Genomic DNA, 23,004 nt, shown 5'->3' with positions numbered 1-23,004 from the left:
AGTGGAAGTGACATTTGGCTGCATGAAAATAACTGAAGGCAGCAAAACAGCTGACTCGATATGTTCAAGAACTTACACAATGTAAGTACAGTATTCTACAAAATGAAAACAACATTGTTTTGTAGTCATTAAATTAATATTATAGTAGGATGAACACACAAATCTAACTTTTTTAATAAAAGAAATGATATGTTTCCATGATTATTCAATTATCTGGATATTTGGAGTTCTACTGTACTTAAAATAGGGCTTAGTAACTGTAGAGGTAAAAATATTTTCATCGAAAAATACCACTGTAATCTCAAGTAAATGTTAAACTACTAATAGCTGACAATAGTAGCCTTATAATAAAACTAAGGAGCCAGCAGCTTCATTCAGAGTAGCAGTTTTTCAATTAATTTATTTGATTAAATTTAGACAGCACATGTGTGAGTAGCACTGAGCAGTGTAGTTATGGTTTAATGTTAATATGACACACTGATGAAGTTTCTGTGATGTCTTTGTCTCATGCTAATGTATATCATGACTTGTTCCACATCCCTGAAGGTCCTCCTTGTTGATGGCATCAATGGAACATGGCGGGTGAATGAGTTTTGCCCACACAGACACACTAGTGATAAATTTAACACATGATGTGGAAATAATAACTAAAGAAGAAACTTCAATACTGTTAGGTGCCTATACTGATGAGAATTTAAAGTGGAAAAAACAATTTAGTTCAGTCACATTTGCAATTTAATTTTTTTTTCAAGTCTTGGGGACATACAAATCAGTAAGTTAATGTATTTTATGTATTTTCATTCAAAAATGACCAATGGAATGTTATGAGATAATTCATCTTCAAGAAAGAAAATTTGATTGCTAAAAAATGTGCTGCAAGAATAATATGTTGATTTTACCCACAATCATTTTGTAACCACCTGTTTAATGAGGTTTGTCACACTGTTTGAAATTTTTTTTTCCTTATTTTCTATCTTCACTTCACTTGCAGCTTTTTCTTCATTCAATAATTACTACAGACTTTTGCTACAGTCTCAAGTGAAGTTAATTCTGGCAAAATAAAAACAATTATTATTTTGTGGACACAACTGCTATGATTATCAAATCATATTAAGCTATATTTCACCTGAAAGAGGAGAGGGAAGCACAGAGAAGAAGGGTTCTTTTGACATTCATTTACACAATTATTATCCAGAAAGAATCCAATATTTTCCAAAAGTAATGCTTGATTTATTTTTTATAATTCCACATAAATACACAAAAGTCAGCAGTGATATATACATCAGTCTTCCTAGTTCTCTTTAGTTCTATATTTTGACCAAAAATATTAAAAACATACAAAATTTGAAATTGTAATCTGCAATTAACAGGTGAAGGTAGTACTGCATTTAGCAACTTTCTGGGTCTTTAATTCCTGGAAGCGTAAGTTATTTTCAGTATTGTTGACTCCATATGTCTCCTCACTCACTTCATTCATTAAGAGGTAAATTCTGAATGAGAATTTATTTTTAAATGTTATCCTCAGATAAATTCTGATATGCTGTATTGAGCTCGAACCATTTCACTGTTGTAGCAGCCGAATACAAATGTTTACTTGTATACACCAGTGATAAATATGGACTTAAAAATCACATATTTTTCCACAAGTAAGATTCAATATGATTTGTACTATCAATGTAGTGCAAATAGATGACAGTCACTGTTATCATCACAACAGCTATACAGCTGTAAAAGTTAATACATGCCAAAATGAAAGAATAAATTGCAATTTAGTTGTCCAGCTGCAAAACAATAGTTTCTCCTGGGTACAATGTTAGAGAACGGAAAGTAATATACTGTCCCGTGCGACCAAGTAGATCAACCTTTATGGTTCCACCGAAATATATGTATGACAAATCTCGCACCTGTTTGTGAGGAGCCAGATTGGTAACTACAATGTACGTGTGTCGACGAGGATAGAACCGCTCCATCACTACAATATCATTGTCAGCATAACTGTAAACAAAATAAATACATAAAACAGAGTTTGGAATGCAAGTACATGCAAATATAGGCAAAATTAATCTTAGTTATGAGACAATAGTAGATTGACAGAGGAGGAGAAAGAATATTTACAAGCTTCTGTAACTTTGGCTTCTTTTGTCTTTGGAAATGAGAGGAAATGACACTCTGCACTACCACAAATATGAATAAGTGCCAATAGAAAAGCAAAGAAGAAGTAACTGCTTTGAGAAATGCTGAAAAATGAAACATTGCAGAGAGGAAAAAAAGACAGAAAGTAATATAGCAGAAATAAATTTTAAAAAAAAGGAAAGGAAAACACAAACAGATAACAATGGATTAGGTGTCTGTGAGTGTGCAGTTTACAAGTATCACACAATCCTCAGCCCTCACAAAAATGAATCAGTGTCACTACACTTATGTACTACCTAAGGAGCAATCATCAGAATAATAATAATAATAATAATAATAATAAGAAATAGACTGGAGTATCATATTGAATCACTGCTAAAATTGATTTTGAGTTTGATTATCATGTTTCATTAAGCATTTGATATTTCCTCTGTCCCTTACACTGTCTTTTGGTTGAGCTGCAGCAGCTGGCTCAGGTGTCTGCCTCTTATTATGCCCTAACACATTTGTTGGCAACTGCATCACTCTCGCTCATTTTCTTGGTTAATTCATTTTAAATCTTTATTTTTAGTATTTAACATTTTCCCACTGACCATTCCTACATACATTGCTTGACATTAAAATTAGACCACGAGAACTGGAGGTGGGTATGAAATGAAACTTCACAGGTTGAGAGAGTAAGTGACATTATTTCAGTGATTACAAAATTGAGTCATATTTACAAAGAATTGGCAGTATGAGCCCACTTGTCAGTATGATATTGCATCCACTGTGGCCTGGATGATGTGCACTGATTCGGGTGGGAAGCGTGTCATAAAGTAGTTGTATCCCCTCTTAAGGCAAGCTGGCCCTCAACTGTTGTAATTGGTTCGGGGTACTAGCACCAGGATGGAGTCGACATCTGAGCTGGACACATCAGGGGATCTTGCTGGTCACAGCACTACCTTAATATCATGCATACAGTTCAAACAGCTATATGTCGTATCTGGATGAGCATTGTGATGTTGCACGATGGCAGCACAATCTGTTGAATAATGTTTAAAACATCAGAGACCAGGGGCTTTCTTTGCATTGGTATGCTTGATAGCCCATGTGATTTTGTTTGTGCCCGTACATCTGATCTACAAGTCATGTAACCTCCCAGTCCATTTAAAATGTGAATACTGGGTTTAATGGAAGCAGATTTGGCATGAAAGACACTTCAAGTGTTCTGGTCATGAGATGTGCCTCCTCCTCTGTGGAGTATGCATGGCTGTCTCGTTCCTGTAGAGTAGGAAAATACTGTTTCTCCCTGGCGAAGTGTCTGGCTATCTCCCACACGTCAGGATGTGTAGCATTTAGCCCTGCGAGTTTTTGCTCCCACTGTTCATTTCTAACGTTTGTATTTTCCCCAGTATTAGTCCCTGGAGACTGTTAATGTGTAGTTATAGAATGGACACCTGATATGCTGCCAGTATCTCCTGAGGCAGTTCCTCACTGAAATAAGGCCCAGGATTTCCTGGGACAGGGTTGTTGCGTGTTGTTGAGGTGTTGTATGTAGAATGGCATCAGACATTGTGTCTTGGACAGTAGTAGAGATAACCTCCACTGGCACTTCAATTTATAGTGTGTTGTTAATTTCGTGAGTGTCCGGAATACAACTATTGAGCATTTACTTGAACAGAGTCCAATTCACACACTTGTATTTCAGTATCCTGCATGCTTCTGTGTCGCGATTGTTTTCAACCATAAGGTTGAGTGTGTATGAGACACCCTTGATGAAAGCTATGTCTAGCACATCTGGCCTGAGTTCGTCCTGGTTGGGCACATACGTGTAGATGTTCAGCCCTAGTAAGTACAGGTAGCAACACTAATCCACTTTGGTGGGTGTTCTACCTATCAAAGACAATTGCAGCTCCAGTTATTTGCATACCTGCCAATGTTGTGCATGTGTATGAAGTTACATTGACATCCAACCATTTTTATGAGGCTGTATACATAGTGTCTGTCCTTATGTTATATTTGCCAGAATAAGTTTCACAACTTCCAAATTGCCTGCTATTAGCAGATTTCCATTTATTTACATACAAATCTTCAAACATATTTAATAAGGTTTCACAACACAAGGCTTAGTGGTGGTTTGCGAAATTGCTGCCTCAGTCATAATTGTTAAATTTTTTAATATCTACATTTATTTATGCCAATAATTCAATTTCTTGTCATTATTTTACAACTGAATTATGCTTTACCTTATATAATAGTTGGGTCGTATTTGACCCTCCTTCCATACACCATTCATGTAGATGACAGGATTATCATTGCGCAAGTCTGACATTTTACCTATGGCATGCTGGAGTCCATTACTCACAGTGGTATGGCTAACAGAAGGAGATACCCATGGCAGGACTCTGGAAGTAGTGAATCCCAGGCCTGGACCATCAGTCCAATGCATAGGAACTACTTGCCTGGGGTGATCCACATCTGGATGCTGGTGCAAAAATATCAAATATTACATTTCATAGTAGTTATTACTAGGAACTATTAAACATTGAAACATAAGCCAGTGATCTATAGAACATCTATCAACTCCACACAACTGATAAAAATTTTGAGTGCATTCAAGTTCACGAAAGATCATTTATATTGTAGGCAAAAAAACTGGAAAAATTCAATAATGTCATTATAACTGGAACAGGGGAAAGGAGTATAGTAGAAGACAAGTGGATAGCTTTAAGAGATGAGAGAGTGAAGGCACGAGAGGATCAAATAGGTAGACAGACAAGGCCTGGTAGAAATTCTTGGATAACACAGGAGATATTGAATTTTACTGATGGAAGGAGAAAATATAAAAATGCACAAAACAAATAAGGTGAAACGGGATTACAAAGATCTAAAACATCAGATTGGCAGAATGTGTGAAATGCTAAGTAGGAGTGGCTGGAGGACAAATGTAAGCATATAGAAACATATTTTACTAGGAGAAAGGTAGATACCAACTACAGGAAAATTAAACAGGCTTTCAGGGAAAACAGAAGCAGCTGCATTAATTACAAGAGTTCAGATAGGAAACAAGTCCTAAGCAAAGAAGGGAAAGCTGAAAGGAGGAAGGAGTATATAGAGAGTCTACACATGGGAGATGAACTTGAAGGCAAATTATAGAAATGGAAGAGGATGTAGATGAAGAGGAGATGGGATATATGATACTGCAAGAAGAATATGTCAGAGCACTGAAGGATCTAAGTTGGAACAAGACATCAGGAGTAGACAACATTCAATCAGAACTACTGATAGCCTTGGGAGAGCCAGGCATGACAAAACTCTTCCATCTGTGTGCTAGATGTACGAGACAGGCGAAATACCCTCAGACTTCAAGGGGAATGTGGTAATTCCAATTCCTAAGAAATCAGTTGCTGATGGGGGTGAAAATTACCGAACTTTCAGTTTATAAGTCATGGTTGCAAAATATTAACATAAATTCCTTTTGGAAGAATGGAAAAACCACTAGAAGCCAGTCTCAGGGAAAATCACTTTCAATTCTGGGAGAAATTTTGGAACATGCAAGGCAATACTGATCCTACAACTTCTCTTTGAAGATAGGAAAGGCAAACCTATGTTTATAGCACTTGTAGACTTAGATAAAGCTTTTTACAATGCTGACTGGAATATTCTCTTTGAAATTATGGACGTAGCTGGGTAAAATACACAGAGCAAAAGGCTATTTATGACTTGTACAGAAACCAGACAGCCATTACAACTCGAGGGCAATGAAAGGGAAGCATTGGTTGAGAAGGGAGTGAGACAGGGTTGTAGCCTATCCCTGATGTTATTCAACCGGTACACTGAGCAAGCAGTAAAGGAAAGCAAAGAAAAATTTGTAGTAGTAATTAAGGTTCTGGGAGAAGAAGTAAAAACTTTGGGGTTTGCTGATGACACTGTAATTCTGTCAGAGATGGCAACGGGCTTGGAAGAGCAGTTGAATGGGATGGATGGTGGTTCGAAAAGAGGATATATAAGATGAACAGCAACAAAAGCAAACAAAAGGTAATGAAATGTGGTTGAATTAAGTCACATGACACTGGGGGAATTAGATTAGGAAACAAGAAACTTAAAGATGAGTTTTGCTATTTGGGCAGCAAAATAAGTGATGATGCCTGAAGCAGAGTGGCTATAAAATGCAGTCTGACATGCCCGGAAAGCATTTCTGAAGAAGAGAATTTGTTATAGAATTAAGTCTGTTCTAAAGGTATTTGTCCAGAGTGTAGCCATGTATAAAAATGAATCATGGACAATAAACAGTTTAGACAAGAAGAGAATAGAAGCTTTTGAAAAGTGGTGCTACAAACACTGCTGAAGGTTAGATGGGTAGATCATATAACTAATGAGGAGGTTTAAACAGAATTGGGGAGAAAAGAGCTATTTGGTATAACCTGACCAGAAGAAGCGATTGGTTGACAAGACACACTCGGAAATATCAAGGGAAGTGTGGGGGATAAAAGTCACAGGAGGAGGCCAAGAGACGAATACAGTAAGCAGATTGAGAAGAATGTAGATTGCGGTAGTTATTTGGGGATGAAGAGGCTTACACAGGATAGAATAGCATGGAGAGCTGCATCAAACCAGTCTTCGAACTGAAGGCCACAACAACAACAACAACATCATCACCATCATCAAAAACAACATTGTGACTATCTGAAGGATAATGTTTGAATAGGCTGTTTTTTTTTGTTTTGGTTCTTTCATTCTGTTTTATTGGAGTGTTAATTGTAGTTACACTTCACTGTAACTTATCATTTAATTTATTCAGTGCAATACAAATGCCTGATCACTGATCTACAGATGAATATAAGTAATATCTTTAGAAAATTAAAATAAGAAGTGTATTTATAATTTCTAGTTTGATCATGTGACCCATTATAACTATTTGGTGAAAAAATTTGACTTTTGTGCATCTTACAGTCTGATATCTTCATTTGACAAAGAACTGAAGTTCATTTTGTTATCCATCATACTTGCTGCACTGCATCAAATTAAGTAAAACACTGTATGAAATTTTAAAGAGTTCACAAAGGTAAAAACACAATGTGTAAACTGCATGTATGGTTGATTTTCAGTGAATGAAATGTATATAAGACACAAAAATTTTATTTAAAATTGAGAGCAGAATGATATCTCATCTTGTTCATGTCTGATGGATGATCAGGTGTGATGCATCCAGTTCTGTCCATGCAGAGTTGCTGACTGCTATGAAATACTTATCATCCATTTTTAAGGAAGCTATTAGGTGAAAAAAATTATTTTTGCACACTTAATTTCTTTTTGTTATAAGCCATAGTTACTGTGTTGTATCAAATTAAGTTGAAGAGGTGGAAACACATTGCGTGAACTTTGTGTATGGCTGACTTTAGCTCATACACTGCAGTGAATGAAATGTAGATAGCAAAATTTTATTTAAAATTGAGAGCAGGAGGATATCTCATTTTGATCTTGAGTTATTGGATTTTATATCTGAAGGACAATTGCGTGCGATGCGCCCATTCATGTCCTTGCACATTGTGGGTCCTGTGGTCATAACAGTCATCATATCTCATAAACAATTCAATAATCAAAACTAGGTTTTCTGCAAATGACTGCACTCAATGAGGCACATATGTTGCACGATAAATATTCGAAACTTTTTTATTTACCAAGATACGGAAGTAACTCGTCAGCAGCACTGAGAGCTCAGTGGCTCAGGATGCATTCAGACGTTCATAGTACTGTAGGAAAATCCAAGTGGCATCCATATACATGTCCACAGCAACTGGGGAACAGTGTAGCAGTTCCTGTATACACGCTCACAGCAGCAAAAGGGTTAAATGACCTAGTTGCTGAGGTGACACTAGGCACTAATCTTCCTTCTTTCGGAAAAAAAAAAAAAAAAAAAAAAAATTAAATTCTCTCTATGTAAATAAAAAAAAAGTCTATATGCGATACCATGTATGACCTGAGAATTAAGAACTCGCAGAACTAAACAATGAGGATTATGGTATTGGTGCATTGTGTTGAAATTGAGAAAGCCTTTAACTGGTAAGATTCGAGAATTCCACAAGGGAAAGTAAAATGATATGGCAACAAAGGCATCGTTATTGAATGGAACGAGTCTTATCTTCACAAAGGGCCTGTGCAACAGGCCAAGGAATATACGGTCCAGGCGCTGACACAGATCTACGGCTGGATGCTGCAATACTACTGCTTGCCACCCTGCTATGCAGTGCTGTACTATCATTGATGGACCGTGTTGTTCACTGTGTAGCACAGTGTGACATTTTCACAGCTGGGCTGGCTATGTGATATGAGCCTAACTCCTGTCATAGCATACTTGCTGGAGTTGTGACCTCATTGGCTACTTTCTGGCGAACAAACCAACCATATGTTCACTGAGGTCTGGATGGCAGCATGCAGTGATTAGGCAAGCATACAACCTACAATAATTCTGGCTTAACTATATTTAACATTGTTTTGTATTGCTGCCGTTTGAGCCAAATAATTAAGCACTGATGTAGCTTTCACAATAGCCAGTGCAATTTTATAAAATGAAGAATATGTTTTCAAGTATATATTAAGTCACAATTATTGTAAATGAAATGAAGTACAGTATTGTCAAGGATAATGAGGTAGCCTAATACACTGGTTTAAACTGAACTTGTAAATTTACTTGCAAACAAAGAAAACATGTACCAGAAGGTGGCCACACATTTCTAGATAGACTTGTAGCAGATACCTAAATGAACCAATTGGTAGAGCAGTACAAAGCATGCAGAGCATCAAACAGAAAGTTCTGAACAGTAATAAATTTCTTTGCAACGTTTTCAAAGTTTCACTAAAACTCAATTAAAGATTGAATTAACTCTGACACTGATATCATTCCTACCGTTCATTTGCTTAATACTTTTGCGTTCCAATACTGTCAACTATAATAGCACAAAGTCTGTACTACACTATCCATAACCATTGCATCACATGTGGCTTGTCAGCTGCCTAACCGTACCAACAGAGACCTGCCCTCTTCTAACAACAATGGTCAAAAGGCCATCTTCACTCCACAAACAACGGTAACAAAAGATCATGAGGCCCCCTCTGTTTACTTACTCCATAGCTTGCTCAAATGACCAACTATTGCATCCTAAGTCTGGTACTTTCCCTGGCCCATCTTATCAAAAATATTCTTTTGCATACATCAAAACAATTCGATAAACACATTCTTTAATCTACATATACAGGTTGTTCAGAAAAAGTGTCCATTACTTTAAGATGTGGTAGTATTCAATAAAACAAAAAATATAAGTATAATAAACATGAGTCCAGAAACACATACATTTCGAGATAAACATGTGTTTATATGAACGGCTGCACGAAACTTGATTGAAGATATTAGCACAGTCGCTGCATAGGCACTCTGTCAAATGTGTTGGCAGGGTATTATGATGTCTTACTGACCATACTTTACCTACTATTAGATTGTTTAAAGTCTGTTGTGTGTTTCGAGTTGTATTGTAGGATACACTAGTTTTTGTCATGTTCTTGTGCCTTATTGTACAGTACTGTCAACCCTGGGAACACATCATGGTGTTTTACTTTTTTTTCAAATGTGGATACACTTATATGTTTACTATTATTGTGCTGTCTGTATGAACAAATGGTGTGTACATTTACATTTTCTCTCTTCCACAACTTGTTAGCAATGGCAGTCTACTACTCGGCAAGTGGAATGGTGCATAAGATATTCTGCTATGGTTTGGCAAATGGATGTAGCCTGCGAGACCATGCCCTCTATGCAGAATAATATCCACAGCACAGAGTGGGCTCTGATAAGCTGTTCAGCAGACTTTTCCAGTGTGAGGGACACAGGTAACCTTCCACCTCCGAAAGTGACAGTGAAAAGTCCTGTTCAGTCCACATGCTTGACATAGAGGAGCATGTGCTACGTTCAGTGGAAGAAACTCCTAGGACCAGTGTGTGACGATTAGAAGCAGGAGAAGCCATGTCTCTCTATCGTATCTGGGGAGTACTTCATGAACAATTGCTGTACTCAGATCGTCTACAGCGCATTCAGGCCCTAAGGCCACAGGAACATCATGGCCGATGGCAGTTCTGTCAGTGGCTCTTGCAGAAGTGTGCCGCAGATCCACTGTTCACATCCAAGATTTTATTTACCAATGAGGCAGGCTTCACAAGAAATGGCGTAGTGAATTTCCATAACCAGCATGTATGGGCATACGTAAATCCTCAACCAATTCAGGAAGGAGTACATCAACACAGCTTCTCGATCACTACATGGGCAGGTATCCTTGGTGAGAGATTAATAGGGCCATAAGTGCTACCGCAATGGTTAACTGGGCACATTAACAGTAGTTTCTCATCAACTTATAGCTTACCTTGTTGGAGGCTATGACACTGCAACGATGAATACAAATGTGGTTCATAAATTAAGGCACACCAGAACACTTTCATCATAATGTGTGAGAACATCTGACGCAGACATATCAGGTCCGCTGGATTGGTCAGGGGGCCCCACAACTTGGCTTGCTCGTTCTCCAGACCTCAATTCCCTAGATGTTTGCTTATAGGGACACTTGAAGAAATTAGTCTATGCCATGCCAATCAACAATGTGCACACACTACAGGATTGTTTCTTCACTCGTTTACTGGCAGGTGCAACAACAACAAGATATACTGCCAGAGGGCAGGGATTACATTTTTGTGAATGGATGCGACATTGAACCTCCAGTAAATATGTGTTCATCACAGAAAGTATACATTTGCGAACCAATGTTTATTGGATTTATCTTAGAAAGTATGCATTTCCAGACGCATATTTACTGGACTTGTTTTTCTCATTTTGTTGAGTACTGCTACCTCTCAAAGTAGTCAACACTTTTTTTTGAACACCTAGCTAAATATCTATGCTTCATTCTTTTTAATTTATTATTTTACTTTTGTTCAGGAAGGAAATCAAAGAACGTAGTCAAATACCAGTAGTTGTCATGACTCTACGTGACTCAAACCATTTCTTAATTGTTATAAGCATAGCAAATCATATTTAAATAAATTATTATATAGTAGTCCTTATTGCAATGTCACAACAAGCTGAAGCTAAATAATTCTCAGTTTTTTAAGGCTGAAATAAATATTATAACTAATTTGTTTAACAGGTTGTTTTCATGCATAGCGCATACCATGCTTTCTTATCAAGCAACTGAAGTCACTACTTACTGATTGGTGTGTCATACATTTTACTTACTAACATGTTTGCAAATGGTTATTACTTGTTATAAATAAATAAACACTTAAACTAATAATTTCTGAACAGACATTGAACAAACATGGTAATAATTTAATTGTGTTCTAGGGCTTAAAAATGTCCTGTACCTCAACTGTAGACATTTTTGGCTATTGTAGTGATTGTACAATGCTTTTAATATAACCCTCCAGGCATGTTGGTCTTGAGCTTTCCCCAGTGTCATGCTCTGTTGGCAGACCAGTCAGTCCTTAGCCTTTGCTCATACTGCATCTCCATCTAACGTTCCCGATTCACCTAGTGCAGCCATACATGATAACAAGCTGACTGTCCACTGTTTGCCCCTATACAGCATTCGCCAGATTGGCCAAGCTGCTTGCTTTGTCACAGAGTGTGTATAAATGCCCCAAGCTCAGCCAGTACCAACATTTCTTTCGTGTCAAGAAACATTGGTGAAATGTGTAGACAAGTTACTACAGTCTCATTGAGCAGCACCATCAACTAGGTGAAGCTACCAACCTCCAAGCTGTCAAGTAGTCCTGATGGGGCCAGGCTTTGAACTGGATCTGCAGAGATAAGGTCACCCTGTGAACTGACACTCCAATTGGTCTCTGCAGGTCTCAGCAGTTCCTCATTCCTCTTTCCTGTCAGTCTCCCAATTCAGGCCTCCACATCATCTCCATCATGTGCCTCACCTTGCCAGCACTGGTACCTGCATATCTCATGCCTAACATGTCCATCTGCCATCTCTCCTTCCTGCATTCCTAAATAGCACATCTGTTGCCTCACTCTGAGCCACTAGTTATCCACCTCAAACCTTCCCCCTTCCCACCTTTTTTGCCTTCTTCCACCTAACGCAATCTCCTCTTCCTCCATCCCTCCCAGTCCACCTGTCGAACTGCAATCCTGCTAATGTTTGGCTAACTGGCACAATGTAGGAGCTCAGGTGCTTGTATTTTTACTCTGGCTCATCAAAGAATTTTTTCCAAGGGCTAGAAATTTTCCATTCTATTTGTGTGCACCTGATAATTACTCATTGCTGCTGGTATACAGTGAGTGGTCTCCTTTACTCTTGAATTACTTATGTTCTGTCAGGACTTCCCTCACTATATTTATCCTTGCCATTCAGTTGGATAGCCAACTGCCTTGCAGCAGTGGTGGCACCAGTTCTTGTCAGATGACCAAAGTTAAGTGCTGTCAGGTTGGAAGGATGACCATCTGGTTTGCTGAGCACTGTTGGCAAGTGGGATGCACTCAGCCCTTGTGAGGTAAACTGAGGAACTACTGATTGAGGAGTAGTGGCTCCAGTCTCGGAAACTGACATACAGCTGGGAGAGCGGTGTGCTGACCACATGCCCCTCCATATTCGCATCCAGTGATGCCTATGAGCTGAGGATGACATGGTGGCTGGTCAGTACCATTGGGCTTTCATAGCCTGAGTAAAGTTTTTTTTTTTTTTTTTTTTATTCAGTTGGATAAAATGCTCTGATAAGTTTTTTTCCCTGAGAAGTACCTCTAATTGTAGACCTGAAGACAAGGCGCTAGCTTATTTTACATTCCTTTACTCACTGTTTTCTGGTGGTCTGACACTGCACCTAAAGTAAATTAACTATGTATTCAGCTGAAGCAAGGAGTGAGAATATTGCTCATAGTCAGTAACCACATGTCTTGCAGAGGATTTTACAAGAACCTGGAATTGTTTTGTTCACCCCTTCATGATATTTGTTGCCAAGAAGAGACTGAAGAGACAAAGCCACAGGATAGTGATATGTACATGGTGGTAGTACTGTGTACACAAGATATAAAAGGGCAGTGCATTGGCGGAGTTGTCATCTGTACTCAGGTAAATCATATGAAAAGGTTTCTGATGTGATTAGGGGCGCACAATGAGAATTAACAGACTTTGAACACAGAGTGGTAGTTTGGTAGACGCATGTGGCATGCCAGTTTGGAAATCATTAGGGAATTTCATATTCTGAGATCCACAGTGTCAATGCTGTGCCGAGAATACTAAATTGCAGGCATTAGCTCTCATCATGGGCAATGCAGGGGATGATGGCCTTCACTTAAAAGCTGAGAACAGTGGCATTTGCATAGATGTGTCAGTCCTAACAGACAGACAGCAATATGAGAAATAACTGGAGAGATCAACATAGGGCGTACAATGAAAATATCCATTAGGACAGTGCAGCAAAATTTGGTGTTAATCAGCTATGGCAGGAGATGATCAATGTGAGTGCCTTTGCTAACAGCATGACATCACCTGCAGTGCCCCTCCTGGCCTCAAGAACATATCAGTTGGATCCTACACAACTGGAAAACTGTGACCTGATCAAATGAGCCCCAATTATAGTTGGTAACAATTGATGGTAGGATTTGAGTGTGGTAAAGACCCCCATGAAGCCATGGACCCAAGTTGTCAACAAGGCACTGAGCAAGCTGTTGGTGGCTCCATAATGGTATGGGCTGCGTTTACTTGGAATGGACTGTGTCCTCTGGTCCGATCATTGACTGAAAATGATTATGTTCGGCTACTTGGAGACAATTTGCAGCCATTCATGGACTTCATGTTCCCAAACAACTATGGAATTTTTATGGATGAAAACGCACAATGTCACTGGGCCACGATTGTTCAAGATTGGTTTTAAGAACATTTTGGACAATTTGAGCAAATGGTTTGGCCACCTTGACCCCTTGACATGAATACCATTGAACATTCATGGGACATAATCGAGGGGTCAGTTCATACACAAAATCTTACACCAGCAACACTTCCACAGTTAAAGTGGATATAGAGGCAACATGACTCAATATTTTTGCAGAGAACTTCCAACAACTTGTTGAATCCATGCCATATCTAGTTGCTGCACTGTTCTGGGCAAAAGGAGGTATCCCATGACTTTTGTCACCTCAGTGTAAAGATCATTTGTAGACGAAATGTGATATGGAGAAATGCTACAGAAGAAACATGAGCAATTAACATATTCACTTTGCCACTTTGTTTAGTATTCAGACTGTGTTCTGCATTCTGGTGCAAAGATCTTCAATGAGCTGACAACAAACATAAAGTATGAATGCCTACCATGCCCAAAACTTTACAAGGCACAGGGGGGGGCGGGGGAGGGGGGGGGGCATTTCACATTAGCCACTCCTAAAAATTATCTGATCATGTAAGATCATTCACTTAGCATGTTGTTAAACATTATTTTCTGATTTAAAACGACAATAGGATATACAAACCAGCTATTTAATACAAGTAACAGATTGTTCTATGCAGCAGTTTTCTTGCCAAGTTTACTATGTTAACATTAGTGTCATTATTCATGAAGAATGTGTTGCTGTTCGATAACGGTTAATTGTTAACAGATCTTTTAGAATTTGCCTCTATTTATTAATGTATATACTGCTTTATTCCATATTCTAAGGATCCTCCTCCACAATGGAAGCTATAGAATACAAATGATTAATGAATATTAGTAACTGGTGAACAGATATTCAAATTATACCTGTCACTATGCCTTGTTGTTGTTGTTGTTGTTGTGGTCTTCAGTCCTGAGACTGGTTTGATGCAGCTCTCCATGCTACTCTATCCTGTGCAAGCTTCTTCATCTCCCAGTACCTACTGCAGCCTACATCATTCTGAATCTGCTTAGTGTATTCATCTTTTGGTCTTCCTCTACGATTTTTACCCTCCACGCTGCCCTCCAGTACTAAATTGGTGATCCCTTGATGCCTCAGAACATGTCCTACCAACTGATCCCTTCTTCTAGTCAAGTTGTGCCACAGACGCCTCTTCTCCCCAATTCTATTCAATACCTCCTCATTAGTTATGTGATCTACCCATCTAATCTTCAGCATATTCTTCTGTAGCGCCACATTTCGAAAGCTTCTATTCTCTTCTTGCCTAAACTATTTATCGTCCATGTTTCACTTCCATACATGGCTATACTCCATACAAATACTTTCAGAAATGACTTCCTGACACTTAAATCTATACTCGATGTTAACAAATTTCTCTTCTTCAGAAACGTTTTCCTTGCCATTGCCAGTCTACATTTTATATCCTCTCTACATCGACCATCATCAGTTATTTTGCTCCCCAACTAGCAAAACTCCTTCACTACTTTAAGTGTCTCGTTTCCTAATCTAATTCCCTCAGCATCACCCAACTTAATTTGACTGCATTCCATTATGCTTGTTTCGCTTTTGTTGATGTTCATCTTATACCCTCCTTTCAAAACACTGTCCATTCCGTTCAAATGCTCTTCCAAGTCCTTTGCTGTCTCTGACAGAATTACAACGTCATCAGCAAACCTCAATTTTTTTTTCCTTCTCCATGGATTTTAATTCCTATGCCAAATTTTTCTTTTGTTTCCTTTACTGCTTGCTCAATATATAGATTGAATAACATCGGGGATAGGTTACAACACTATCTCACTCCCTTCCCAACCACTGCTTCCCTTTCATGTCCCTCGACTCTTATAACTGCCGTCTGCTTTCTGTACAAATTGTAAATTGCTCTTTGCTCCCTGTATTTTACCCTGCCACCTTTAGAATTTGAAAGAGAGTATTCCAGTCAACATTGTCAAAAGCTTTCTCTAAGTCTACAAATGCTAAAAATGTAGGTTTGCCTTTCCTTAATCTAGCTTCTAAGATAAGTCGTAGGGTCAGTATTGCCTCATGTGTTCCAACATTTCTACGGAATCCAAACTGATCTTCCCCGAGGTCGGCTTCTACCAGTTTTTCCATTCGTCTGTAAAGAATTTGCATTAGTATTTTGCAGCTTGACTTATTAAACTGATAGTTCGGTAATTTTCACATCTGTCAACTCCTGCTTTCTTTGGGATTGAAATTATTATATTGCTCTTCAAGTCTGAGGGAATTTCTCCTGTCTCATACATGTTGCTCACCAGATGGTAGGGTTTTGTCAGGACTGGCTCTCCCAAGGATGTCAGAAGTTCTAATAGAATGTTGTCTACTCCCGGGGCCTTGTTTTGAGTTAGGTCTTTCAGTGCTCTGTCAAACTCTTCACACAGTACCATATCTCCCATTTCATCTTCATCTACCTCCTCTTCCATTTCCATAATATTGCCCTCAAGAACATCGCCCCTGAATAGATCCTCTATATACTCCTTCCTCCTTTCTGCTTTCCATCTTTGCTTAGAACTGGGTTTCCATCTGAGCTCTTGATATTCATGCAAGTGGTTCTCTTTTCTCCAAAGGTCTCTTTAATTTTCCTGTAGGCATTATCTATCCTACCCCTCGAGAGAAAAGCCTCTACATTCTTACATTTGTCCTCTAGCCATCCCTGCTTAGCCATTTTGCACTTCCTGTCGACCTCATTTTTTAGATGTTTGTATTCCTTTATGCCTGCTTCACTTCCTGCATTTTTGTATTTTCTCCTTTCATCAATTAAATTCAGTATCTCTTCTGTTACCCAAGGATTTCTACTAGCCCTCATCTTTTTACCTACTTGATCCTCTGCTGCCTTCACTATTTCATTCCTCAAAGCTACCCATTCTTCTTCTACTGTATTTCTTTCCCCCATTCCTGTCAATTGTTCCCTTATGCTCTCCCTGGAACTCTGTACGACATCTGGTTCTTTAAGTTTATCCAGGTCCCATCTCCTTAAATTCCCACCTTTCTGCAGTTTCTTCAGTTTTAATCCACACAGTAAAGCTGCATGCCCTCGGGAAAAATTACGGCTGCAGTTTCCCCTTGCTTTCAGCCGTTCGCAGTACCAGCACAGCAAAGCTTTTTTGGTTAGTGTTACAAGGCCACGTCAGTCAATCATCCAGACTGTTGCCCCTGCAACTACTGAAAAGGCTGCTGCCCCTCTTCAGGAACCACATGTTTGTCTGGCCTCTCAACCGATACCCCTCCGTTGTGGTTGCACCTACGGTATGGCTATCTGTATCATTGAGTCACGCAAGCCTCCCCACCAATGGCAAGGTCCATGGTTCATGGGGGTAGGAGATTGTGTATTGCCTTACAGGATCTAATGACAGTTTCTGTCACAATTTTTTTAAAATTATTGCCGCTTGCAATATTTAGTGGTACCCAAAACTTCTAGAGTGAGTCCAAAATCTCAAGGATTCACTCATTTGTGCTACTGGCCCCACCTATTAATTCTCTTTAAAACTATGATACCTAAGTTTTACTCCCTTGATTATGGCATGGAGAGTGAATGGTGTGTTTCTCCCCCCAACTAGCATCTATATGAAATCTTGGTATCATCTAAAACAGGAAATTGAATTCTGGGTTCTCAGATCTTACAGCAGTGTTTATCCAAGACTAGTTATGGCACTTGAAATTACACTCTGTGTCTTCATTTTCTGCTTCTGTTTTATCCTGGACACACAATACATAACATTTTATGTGCTTCAACAGATGTATTTTAATCCCAAGAATGAGTCAATACACAATAGTCCCAGGTTTGAACAAGAATATCTCAAACATGTTGCTAAAACTGTTTGATTTCCATCCTCTGATTACTGTATTTTCACACTGTTTATTGTTCGTATTTTTCACAGAAAGGTGGCATTATTGTTTTTCTTTTTAAATCTGAATAATTCAAATTTCTCTTTTCCTTACTCTGTTTAAATGTCAATAGATGTCAGATGTGGCAAATAACGAAGCACCAAAAGCTCCCACCATAGAACATGCCACTCTGTGGCAAGAACAGTCTAATATATTTGGTGAGCAAAAAAAGATGGAAGTAATAGGCAAATAATTAGAGTAACAATTCTGAATTAATGTCACTGACAATGAAGAGGGTGATAGGCAGGATATAACAGCTATCAGATGAGTTACTTAGATAAGAAATACCAGGCTAACAGCAAAATTCACACCCACTAGTAAGCTAACAGTATGAGCTGTAATCAAGTACCAAGGGAATCACGAATCTCCTGGTCATGACCACATCCACACCCCTCTCTTTAATTAACTTCTGCCAGCCACTATAACCCACCTGATATGCTAATACAATGCTTGTCTTAAACTAACTTACTTCTACTCTCAGTGGAAAACTGCAAAGCTGTCACCATTCTGAAGCCCAATAAAAACCTACTCCACCCACAAAGTCTGTCTCTCTCCTAACAGACCTTAGCAAAATCCTCGAACTAATCCAGATGCCTGACCAATCTGTTTTCCATAACAAGCATTCCACAATCCAGCAATCCTTGCACTTGGTTGAGCACATCTATTAAGCTCATGCTGTGGTTGCGAAACTTCCTGAGACCATTGCTCCAGAGTGTAATCAGATATTAGCTAGTAACCCCTCCCCTCTCTCCATCATCATCCACATTAGCATCCAACCAAACTTTGAAATGGGTGGAAAATCCAGGAACACTTTTATTTTTACAATGACAAAAGTTAAATTTCTGTAGGTTTTTTTATTGGATCATGAACTAGTGAGACAATGAGACAATAGGTACTGCTTATCCTAACAACCTTTTTTCATTGTAATGAAGTAATTCTCAGTGCATCGCAACTGCCACCAACAACTCCTCCTCAGAAAAGAAAGCTAACTATCTACATTTAGGGCAGAAGTCACATGCTACAAAACATGCTTCCTCTGTACCAACACTCTCCCTGGTGATATTTGCTTCATCCACATCTCAATTTAAAACAAAACAAGTTTCCTGGACTGGCAGAAATTGGAAGACTTCAGGGTGTCAATACTTTGTGTCTGACCAATGCCATTATTAATTACAATAATAATAATAATAAGAAGAAGAAGAAGAAGAAGAAGAAAACTATGTAGGCAATACAGCAGTTTAGTGGTCATTACAAACATGTGCTGTAAATTTGTTGACTTATAGGTTGCAAAGTGAATAAAGAAGCAATTTCTGGTCCACTGCTGGAAAACTTGGAGAAGACACTTTCATGACATATGTAAGCATATGTGCTGTATATGACTCAATGTTACTTTTGTAGATGCTTGGTACAATGTACAAATATATGTTTAGTGGTTGCACTATGTGAGGAAAAATATGTTCGTACATTAATTTCACAAGCTGTAACCTCCACCACATAACTTATGCAATCAGCTTTACAGTGTTGCAGAACAGTGATAAGGATAATGATCTTTTAAAAATAATTAGTTTCATTGGTTAGGAATCACTGAGCTAGACCAAAGAGAGAATCAACAAGAGCAGCATTCCTGAATATGGAGAAAGCATCTGACTATGTCTGGCCCATTGGTCCCATTTACAAACTAGATCAACTTGGGCACTCAGAGCACAGTTTGTGTTATCGATTCCATTTTTGTGGAGCACCAATTCTTCAAGAAAATGGTATTTGATTCAACTATAAGCAACTAACTGAGGTAGGAGCACTGTAATATTCAGTGTTAGGCCCTGATTTGCATGTAATTTACACCACACCACTCCAACATTGCTTCATAGGCTGCTGGCATTCCTGGATGCCCATTAGCTCTTGTACTTGTACGGTAAGCTACCCCCTCCCCTTCCCAGGCAATCTTATCACATGCTTTCTATGCATGCATGGGACACTTGGCCACCCCTTACTGTGTGCACTTGGTCAGTGCAGTACATTTGCCTATGCTACAGCCCAGCTACCTGATCGTCCATGGGTCACTTGTTTGCCCATCACTGCCAATGTGTGCCCTCAAGTGTCCAACTGCCTGCCAATGGGCCCTTGAGCTGGAACAGCCCAGCCTACACAAATGAGATAATCAAACTGCAAAATCAGGTGGCAAAGAATTGCACTCAATATTGACAATACATTGCTATACATTACAGCTGTTGCTACCTTCTCTTCATCCATTCTAACTTGTAACAACATCTGGACAAAACCATCCAGTGGTGCAACATTTGGAAGATCAAACTTAACTCAACAAAATGACAAGCTGTTTACTTCATGGCCAAATACAATCTTCCTGACAGCCAACTCTCCATTGATGGCCATGTTGCTTTGTCCTTGGATCAGTTAAATATTTGGTTGATTGAGCCAAGGATGTAGTCAATGCTACAAGCAGTTTATGCACTCTTATTTCAATTGTACCCTCTTGTTAAAGGCCAAGAGTTAACAAAATACTGTAAATTGTTACTGTGACACTAGCACAGACTTCTAATCACTTACATGGCTTGGAAGTGAGATCTATGGCATCAGACATACCCTTTTGTGACTTCAAACCCTTCGAAATAAAGCATTCCCTATTATAACAGGAGCTGGCAGGTATATTCCCAATACATACACTAGAAAATGGCTAGTCAATCCATCATTTATTCCGTACCACAAAATAAATTAATTAAATTTTATACTCATTCACAAACTTTGCCCCACTTTCTAATAAAAAAAACTAGGCAGTGAACCTCCTGAAGCTTCCCACAAAAAAAGAACATCTGACAATAACATTGTATTTTAAATACACAAAAGTACACTAAGACAATTACACAAGACACATAGTCCCCAAACTCCCATTTTCTACACTACACTAACACAATTTGAGCTCTGTTGGATGACACAGTACTGGGAAACATCTCCACAAAATCATTTTGTTTATTTGAAAAATCCCTATGTGTTCTCTACATTAAATGGACAAGTTTGAACAAATAATGGAAATCTTCCTTTCTGAGTGAGTGTAATTGCAAATCCCTCCACCTTTCATTACTTTACTTGCGAGCTAGACACGTCTTTAAGGATAAGAACTACTTACCTCAATGTTGTGGTAATTTTCCAAACCAATTTCATCTCCATAAAATACTGATGTGGTACCAGGCAACATCATGTTGAACAGCAATGCTGCCAGACTTCCATTGGCTGTCTGAAGACGATTAACAAGCCTGTCAGTTTCCACACTACCCATATTCCAGTGGATCCACGGATAATTAGGCCTGCTGAACAAATAAATCGCATAATCAATGTTCAAAAATCAGGGCTGTTTTAACACTTATCTGTCTCACATTTTATGTACTTATTGTTTTTATCAACATACACGGAAATTACTATGGAATCATTATTTTTCATGTAAAATAGTGAACTGCATAAACCTCCAATTGTGAAAATTTGAAACATAAATAATAGTTCTTGTCTTATTGGGAAAATTCAATTGAGAAAACTTTTATATTAGAAGAGGACAAAGTTGTTGTCAAGTTAAATACCTAATACCACCAATAGAAATGGTGAAAGTAGAAATACTATTATCAGTTTTTAGAACTTTTATGTTCCTCCTTCAGAGAGGGAACCTGGATTAATTGGCGATAACTGGAAAGGATGGCCAAGTCAATCAGAACCTTAGTTGGGAGGGACCAGCCTGCTGTGAGGACAAGAGAAGACATATCTGTCTCCTCTTGCTTTCACAACAGGCTCTTTCAACTTAGGATCTGAATAACTTGACAGTAGTGTGCATCATGTTAGAAGGCGGCTACGTAATTTGTTCTGTGCAAAGAGAGATGAAGGATGTTTTGCAGTGACACCATTGTGTTCTCTGTCTCTGCCCATGCCTCACACTTCAGCCATTGCCTACCCTGTTAACTGACATCACTGGGGTGAGCACTACACTGGGCTCTCTCTCTGACTCTCTCTAGTAGAATTTACACATTCATAAAACTATCACTTCTAAACACAATACTTGTCATGTTTGTTTTATGCCATCCATAATAAACACCATAGTGGCTACATAACATCACCATACCTAAACTAATACAAAAATCAATGCTAAATATTCAATGCACATCCTGAAATGCGTGCTACAGGAAGATGTGGCACAATTATGCCATTGGTTGGATCATCACGTAGTAAGCTGCTCCCTGTCACTGTGCATCACTCATCCACCGGCCTTGTTATGTGAGCACTACACCAACCATCCACACCAAACCCCTCCTTTCCCTCTGTAGAAAGAACACAAAAACCTCTGAAATATAGGACTAGTACGTCCACTTTAAGTGTCTCAATCAGCAATCTACACCTACATCCATACTGTGTATTTTACTTCCTGTAGTCAAGTAGTCATCAGCTGTTTTGTCCCTTTTTAATCAGATAATATTTTTTGTTAGATTAAGACAGGAGACCTGTAATTTACTCATTCTGATTCTGTGTTAGACGAACAATGTCAAATGAATATAAAAACACTTTAACAACAATGGAAATTCCTGGATTGAACAACACATAAAATAAAGGAAAGGCAACCACAAAACTACAAATCACGGAAGTTTGGCACATAGAAACATGCAACAGAAAAAAGTATTTACACATGCTATCAAGCTCTTGCCCATTTTTTATAGTCAAAACACACACATTCTCTCACACACAGACATCAAAACTAACACACCCACAGTCACAGCTAAACTGACTGTTGATTATTGATTGCTCCTGCTCTTCTTCCAGTGAAAGTACACACGTTCACACACACACACACACACACACACACACACACACACACACACACACAAAATCCCACAGACACCTAAATTTACACACCTGCGTCCACAGTGAGACTGATTGATAGCAGTTACCTAGGCAGATGGAGGTGGGGAGAGGGTGGGTAAGGATGCATGCGATAAGGAGGGGGTAGCATGGTAGTTTGATGTGGGTCCTTTGACAGATATCTTGGCAGTTGTAAGAAGAAGAAGAAAACCACACACACACAC

General features: G+C 38.7%; 1 protein-coding gene across 2 annotated transcripts in view; it reads right to left on the bottom strand.

Annotated features, from left to right (window-relative positions):
• Positions 1 to 1,208: 1,208 nt before the first annotated feature.
• The window catches only part of LOC126277888 (neutral and basic amino acid transport protein rBAT-like), an 81,794-nt gene continuing 59,998 nt past the window's right edge, over positions 1,209 to 23,004 (bottom strand). The window contains exons 7-9 of one of the 2 annotated variants that reach the window (XM_049977438.1): positions 21,072 to 21,252; positions 4,362 to 4,600; positions 1,209 to 1,995 (exon numbers count right to left, since the gene is read on the bottom strand). In XM_049977438.1, coding sequence (XP_049833395.1) covers positions 1,770 to 1,995; positions 4,362 to 4,600; positions 21,072 to 21,252 — 646 coding nt within the window. In that variant the 3' untranslated portion in view covers positions 1,209 to 1,769. The remainder of the gene's footprint in view (positions 1,996 to 4,361; positions 4,601 to 21,071; positions 21,253 to 23,004) is intronic. The other variant, XM_049977440.1, reaches the window with a different exon arrangement.

This window comes from Schistocerca gregaria, chromosome 6 (assembly GCF_023897955.1).
Source record: "Schistocerca gregaria isolate iqSchGreg1 chromosome 6, iqSchGreg1.2, whole genome shotgun sequence".
NCBI classification, from domain to species: Eukaryota; Metazoa; Arthropoda; class Insecta; order Orthoptera; family Acrididae; genus Schistocerca; species Schistocerca gregaria.
The sequence above is the reverse complement of the archived record's forward strand: the minus strand, read 5'-3'. Positions and strand labels throughout refer to the sequence as shown.